This window comes from Taeniopygia guttata, chromosome 1A (genome assembly GCF_048771995.1).
Source record: "Taeniopygia guttata chromosome 1A, bTaeGut7.mat, whole genome shotgun sequence".
Lineage (NCBI taxonomy): Eukaryota > Metazoa > Chordata > Aves > Passeriformes > Estrildidae > Taeniopygia > Taeniopygia guttata.
The window spans coordinates 25,949,310-25,955,958 of record NC_133025.1 but is presented as its reverse complement, the minus strand read 5'-3'; the positions used below and the strand labels follow the sequence as shown (position 1 = coordinate 25,955,958).

General features: G+C 34.4%; 1 protein-coding gene across 2 annotated transcripts in view; it reads right to left on the bottom strand.

Annotated features, from left to right (window-relative positions):
• Positions 1-430: 430 nt before the first annotated feature.
• SAMTOR (S-adenosylmethionine sensor upstream of mTORC1) overlaps positions 431-6,649 on the bottom strand; it is a 31,539-nt gene continuing 25,320 nt past the window's right edge. For both annotated transcript variants that reach the window (XM_072921814.1, XM_030257631.4), the window contains one exon: positions 431-3,702. In XM_072921814.1, coding sequence (XP_072777915.1) covers positions 3,073-3,702 — 630 coding nt within the window. In that variant the 3' untranslated portion in view covers positions 431-3,072. The remainder of the gene's footprint in view (positions 3,703-6,649) is intronic.

The following is a 6,649-nucleotide window of genomic DNA, read 5'->3' as shown; positions in this document are numbered from 1 at the left end:
TCTCAACACCTCCAGTATTCAGAATCACGATGTAGAAATATACAATAATGATATCAAAGGGGCAACATACAATGGGTGCTGTAAAAGTATTTCAGTGAGATAGAAATTAATAATGTGCAGAGATAGATGAGAGGAAGTGCTTTAGAAAGTGGTCACATCTAAGTGGGCAGGCTAAGCAACATGGTAACAGAATTGACAGGAGGAACTTAAAAAACCATTCCGAAAAGCAAAGACCATAGCTGAGCTGTAGAAGCTGAAATGGAAGTACCAAATTTAACATTGTTATGGGTTATAAATTAAACAGAAGACAACTATCTCCTTGAAAATAAAGAAAATAGCTTTGCATTGATTTCACTGGATTTCAGCATAAACAGATTGCATAGAAAGAAAAAAAAAACAATAGCTCTATCCCAAAGAATTTTAAAAGATGTTTTCAGTTTTCCAGATTTTTTTTAATAAATGTGCTTTGTTCACAAAAGTAGTGACATAAAAGACAACAGAGATGCCAACACACATTTTCTTCCTTTTCTTCTCCAGCACCTTGCGCAGTCATAATTTTAAAATATTTCATAACCTAGAAGTAATATTCTTGCACCAAAGCCAAATATACAACTACTCCTGATATCACCACTTTATTATTAAGGGAGATGTAAGTATTTAAGTAAATCACACTTTCCTCCTCCATCACAATCTACTGTCCCTTGTGAAAAAAAAATACAAACCAAACCAAAAAGAAAAAAAAAACCACAAAACCAAATAACCAATAAACCCACTTTGGGCATTTAGAATGATCAGCAAGAAAACCAAGCTGTTACAAATCTCAGGTCCCTAAACCACAGTGTTGTCACCAACCTCCCAAAAAGGATTAAACTTTAAAGCTTAGTATTTAAGCTATTTTGGGGGAAAAATCTTGATACAATTTGCATTTACTTGTGTATGAATCACAAACCAATTTACAGTAATCAATGCCAACACATGTTTGATGGTGTACTAGTTTCTAAATCGAGTATCAGTTAAAATATTAGGTATACTTTGAAGAATGCACATATTAACCGCCAATAAACAGCTGAATTTACAGAAGCAATATTTTAACATGAGCATTGCTGGAATCAGTGGTTAATTGGGAAGAAAGGCTTTCAATGACAAACATTTTAAGGAAAATAGTGACTTAAAGCTGATTTTGAAGCCATTGTGTATTTCATTAGAGAAGTATACTCTGTTACAAATATTAGCAAGAGAACCATGACTCTTGTATGTCTAAACTTAATTACTTTTTTCTTTTTACACATCAGACTATAATTATTTGGTTTGTATAACTCTATCATTCAGATTAAATAACAAATTTGAATTAAGTATTTGGGAATGCTTTAAAGTTAAGAAGAACACAAAAAGCTTATGTTAAAGAATGCAGCACCACAGTCCAGACCACATCTGAGTGCAAACTGGACCTATGTAATTACTCCGTGTAGGAAATACTATAAAAGAAAAACAGGTAGGACAAACTGTGACACATTCAGTGCAAAACTTCAATGGAAGGAGTAAGTTTCATTTTTGTAGCAAGCACTGTAAAATCCATACTACAACTTTCAATTTATCTAGCAACTTTTATACAACATGGCAGTTTAATATAAGATATTTCATCTTGTAAGATATTTCATGACAGTAACCTGTGAAACTGTCTTAGTATTTTTTTACCAATTTTTGGAAGTCAGAAATAAATCATGATCTGACACCTAGTTCTAATAATTTACTACTAGGCACTTACATATAGATTTAAGAGCCTGATATCCAAATCTGAAAATTCTGGCCATTAGTTTTAAATGGAGGAAAATCTAATCTAAACTAATAGCGAATCCTCTTTTTTAACCACTGAACAGAATTGATTTTCCCTGCAAAAACTCACGGATTCATTACACAAGTTAAAAACTTAATAGATGTAAAAATAGATATTTAGTCTCTTCACAGTGCAGACCAGTTTTCAGTCAGCTATGGAGTTTTTATTTAACTGAACAGAAGTCAGTTGGGTCCTAATAAGCAAACAAAAAGCATGTGTTAACTTCACTCATGTGGTCTGAATTACATGGCTTTATGCAAATACGTGTATCCTTGAAAAACTTGTACAGTTATGGTCCTTACTAAATCAGTTTGTAGTCACTGGCTAACTTAGAAGGTCTACAAATAAGGACAATTCATGAAAAAGTTGTTTCTTTTTAAAATGCATAAATAATTTACTTTAAAACATGACAAAACCCACCCTGTCCCCCAAAAAACACAGTTGGAAAAGAACAAAGAACACCATAGTTGGGGAAATACTGATATACATTAGTGCCTGTATGCTCATAAAACTGCAAAACATATTCCTGCTTTGAAGTGAAACATAATTGTCTAGACGTACCATACTCTGGGGGAAAAGCATCTTCAGAAATTGCTATTTATGCAATGAAATTACACAGTATGTAGAACTACGGATGAATATATTCCAGTGTTTTGGTGTCACGTCACAAGGGCTGCAATAAACATAAAATCAAATGTGCAAGCATTATTGTTTCTCCAGCCCAGGCTTAACCAGAGTGAAACAAATTTTGGAAGAAAAAAAGTTTTGTTCCATAATTAAGAAAGGACATTTCTAACCAAGTGTCTTAACTTATCTGCACATTTAATTAAAGTGCAAATTATTTCTTCCTACATATACTTCTCAGAAGCCCACCAACTCCAGTGCCTTAAGCTCAACCACATCGAGTTAAAATACTGAAACAACATTTAACAAATTAAATAGAATTCACACTTCACAGCACTAAAGAAAAGAATGGTACCTTTCTGGAAAAAAAAGTGATACAAATCTAAAGAAAGTAACAGCAATTTATGCTATGACATGAGTCATTTGCATAAAACTTGTATTTTTTCACTTTCATACAAGAATAAATTTTAAAATTCAAAAGTAGAAAAAAATAGCAAACTCTGTAAACCTTTGCATTTTCTTTATGCAAACCATTTTTCTGTGTTGAGCCCATGTTAGTATAGCAAAATTAGTTAAGCAAGAAGTTTGACTGAAAGGTCATTTCAACAACTACATTAACTTAGAAGCAATATAGGATCTTCTAGCTCATAGAAAGGAATAGAACTAGACTGGCTTTCTCCAGAGTCTGAGTCATAGGGAGCATCAGGAAGCTCCATAAAACCATAAGCTAGCTGTTCATCTTCTGTGTCTGACCGAACATAGCAGGCAGTGCTGGAATACTCCTCATCCTCTATACTGTTGAAATCCTGTGGGATATACAACATCCCTGGGTAGTTCCTGCTAACTAAGTCACTTGTTGTTTGCAGGGAAGTTTTCCTAAATGCCATCAGATGCATGTGAGAAAACTTGGAATACTTGAAGCGTTTAAAGCCCAAGGACTCTATGGCAATTTTCCAGCTCTTCATCATCATAGCCCGGCGATTCTGATGAGATGAATCAGGAGTTATTACAAGCAACAAACCATTTAATACGAGAAGTTCATGTGCCTTCTTGCAGCATATCCATCGCTGATAGGGAGATGGAAAGTAAGAAAGAAGGAGCGAGAAAACTACAACATGGAACAGCTCTCCAGGTAGAGAATCAATAGGATTTTTCAGTTGCTTAAGAAAGGCATCTATAGCATCTTGTGCCAGTTGAAGAGGTTGCTGAATTTGAAGATTTAGGAAGTCACATTTGTATACGCTCTGGTGGAGTGACAAAAACAGAAAAACAAACATCAAGATTAGTTTAAGGAGCAAATACAACTGAAATCCACAGAAAAATAAATTATCCCTTAAAACTGATTGTTCAGAGTGATGTTAACTTTACTTAAGAGTAAACTTTGCTGACTTTACTTCAAGAGTTAAAAAGTTAATGACCAAACATATACAGTTGAAAAAACAATTTAGACTGCAAGCATTTCTGAGTAGAGGAGAAACAAATTAGTAATGCAGAAATAATGTTAAAGACAATTTCAGGACTAAGGTATGTTTCAAGTGTAATCTGTAATCAGCTTTAGGACAAAAATGCTGCTGAACTGGAATCTGCTACTGAACTTTTGATATACAAGTCTTGAACTAATGTTAAGTCCTCAGAGACACTAAAACAATAGCTATATCTCAGTGCATCCACTGACATTTAAGAACACAAACCTACTTACGTGAATAATTTGCACAGATATTTCACAGAATATTCTGAATTGGAAGGGACCCTCAAGTACCCTTCCAGCCTCTTTTTTTTTTTTTTGGTCTCAGACTGTATTTACTCTAAGAGAGGAGCATCTGCTGCACACTGCAGACTCAGCTTTCATCATCCTAGCTTCTAATAATGCATGTTTCCCTCAGTGTACTTTACCCCAGGACATCAGGAACTGAGTGCATGCTGCTTAACTAAAGAAAATACTAATCTTTTCTTAGTAAGCAGTTTCCCTCTCTCTCAAAATCCAAAGCCCATCAATGGAAATGTATTTCCATATTCTACAGTTTGCATTCTCTGTATGTGAAACAGAGATTCTAAATATTTTGCAGACATTTATCCTTGAGTTACATAACTAACATTTCAGTTCCTTTCCTTGTATTTCCACAATTACATCCTTCTTATTCCTCCAAATAAATTGAAGTATTACTCAACTTAGTCTATATCCAAAGCATTTCTATATGAAGGTGGATAATATTTTTTTATTAAAGAAAGAGCTATTTAACTCTTTGATCAACATTATTTAAGCAACTGGCTTTGTAAGAAGCCTATGTGCTTCAATTTGTTTTCAAAGGTACTTTAGGGTTTTACCTAAGAAATCTGCTAAATCACAAATTTTTACCTGTTTATTTGATTTTCAGCTTTTACACAACTTATCAAAATAAATTTTTCAAGTCAGGAGATGACATGGACCACCATAATAAACCTGTGGTTATTATTCCAAAAACCCTTAATCAGCCCAGGCAACTTCTAGCCTTAAAAGAGGAATTTATTTAGAAAGTTATGGTGCTGAGACAGCTCAAAGAACAGTCATCTTCAGTACATCAGGTGTCATTAATTCTACTTTGGATGTAGGACTAAGCTTATTCTAGCAGATCCGTTTGACTGCTCAAACTGTACTCCCTGTCCCTCCAAGAACACTTGCTAGCCAGGCTTCAAGGTGCCCTGAACAAGCCAAAGCATCCAAGACAATCAAAGATGTTGAGCCTGAGACAGGCCTCAGAATAAGTAAGTGTGTAACCACATATACATTAGCACTGGGAGCTCCTACCACGGAGCTATGGTACTAAACATGTCAGACAACCAGAAATCAATTAATTATCTTATTGTTCCCTTCTACCGGGAGAGAAGCTAAAGAACTGGTTAGTACATAGAAGTTGCTTATGTTCCTCCATTAAATCCACAGAAGTTACTTTTTCAGGACTTTTCCCAATAAAGGTTTTGGTCATTGTACTTTTAAATTGATTTTCATGAGAAGAAATGTAGCTTTCTTAGGAAAGCAGAAAAACAGATTAGTAGATAGAAGAATATTAACTAGGCATACTCAAAAAATAATGTTTAGGTTCAATTCATGTAATGTTAGGTAACTAGGCTGCCTTTATAGTCACTGGAGAATAAGACAATACACAGTGACCCAATTCACCTGTTCTGTTAAAGAACAGCAGATATTTAGGTTTATTTTTAATAGATCTTCACTGACTGTAATTAGAACTTAGAACCTGAGATGTAGACACTGAGGATCTATGTATCATAGCTAGAAATTCACTTGCCATGTATTACCATTTTAAATGCCACAGGCTGCCATTTCAGTGGCATTTGTCTTTTTTACCTCGTGTGTCATGCCCAACAGCCCTGCACAGTCTTACAGCTTCCAAAGTCATGGAAAGTAATCATGACACCTGTGTTTCAAATTAGGCAAGAAAAAAAATCTACTCAAAGTTTGTGTTTTAGATAGAACAACAATTAAATTCCTTTTGAAAGCAATTTATCAGACTCAAATTTTTAAAGAATATCTTTCAGTATCTCTCAGAATATATGCAAAAATACAAATGAGGTGTTAATGGACTAAACTTGGTAACAACAACAAATGACCAGGCATTTAGCACGTAAATCACACTGCAGCAAATAAGAGAACATTACTTTCCAGTTAACTCTATTACTTCATCTGTACACTTCTTTTCACCTCTCCACTTCTAAAGAGGGTTACCTTAGGCCACAGATTTAAACAGAAGCTGATTTTTAACTGTAAGTAGTCAAGGTGTGTATAATCAAATGGTTTTTTGTCAGAAATGTATTTGTGTCTTTTTTAAAATTTTTATTCCTTTATCCTTTTGTGTGGTTGATAAATGCAATTAGTGCTGACAGAAGTTGGGTCAAGAGCAAAAGACAGAAAGAAGATAAAATTACAGCAGAATTAAGGCATTTAAAAACCTTACTGCCTAGAGAAAATGAAGCAATTTACCCCAAATATGCTGATAAATTTGTCCTCTGGAATTTGGAAGCTCAAAAATATTTCTAGCAATAAACAGAAATGCTCCCTTATAGTGCACTTCTGAATACTAAATCTCCCCAGAAAAACTCACCAAATACAGCCACTGATCATTTCCTTCTGTCACTGAATGCAGCTTCTGAGAGGCTCTCACCTAAGCATAAGCCTACTTAATCATTACTTATACC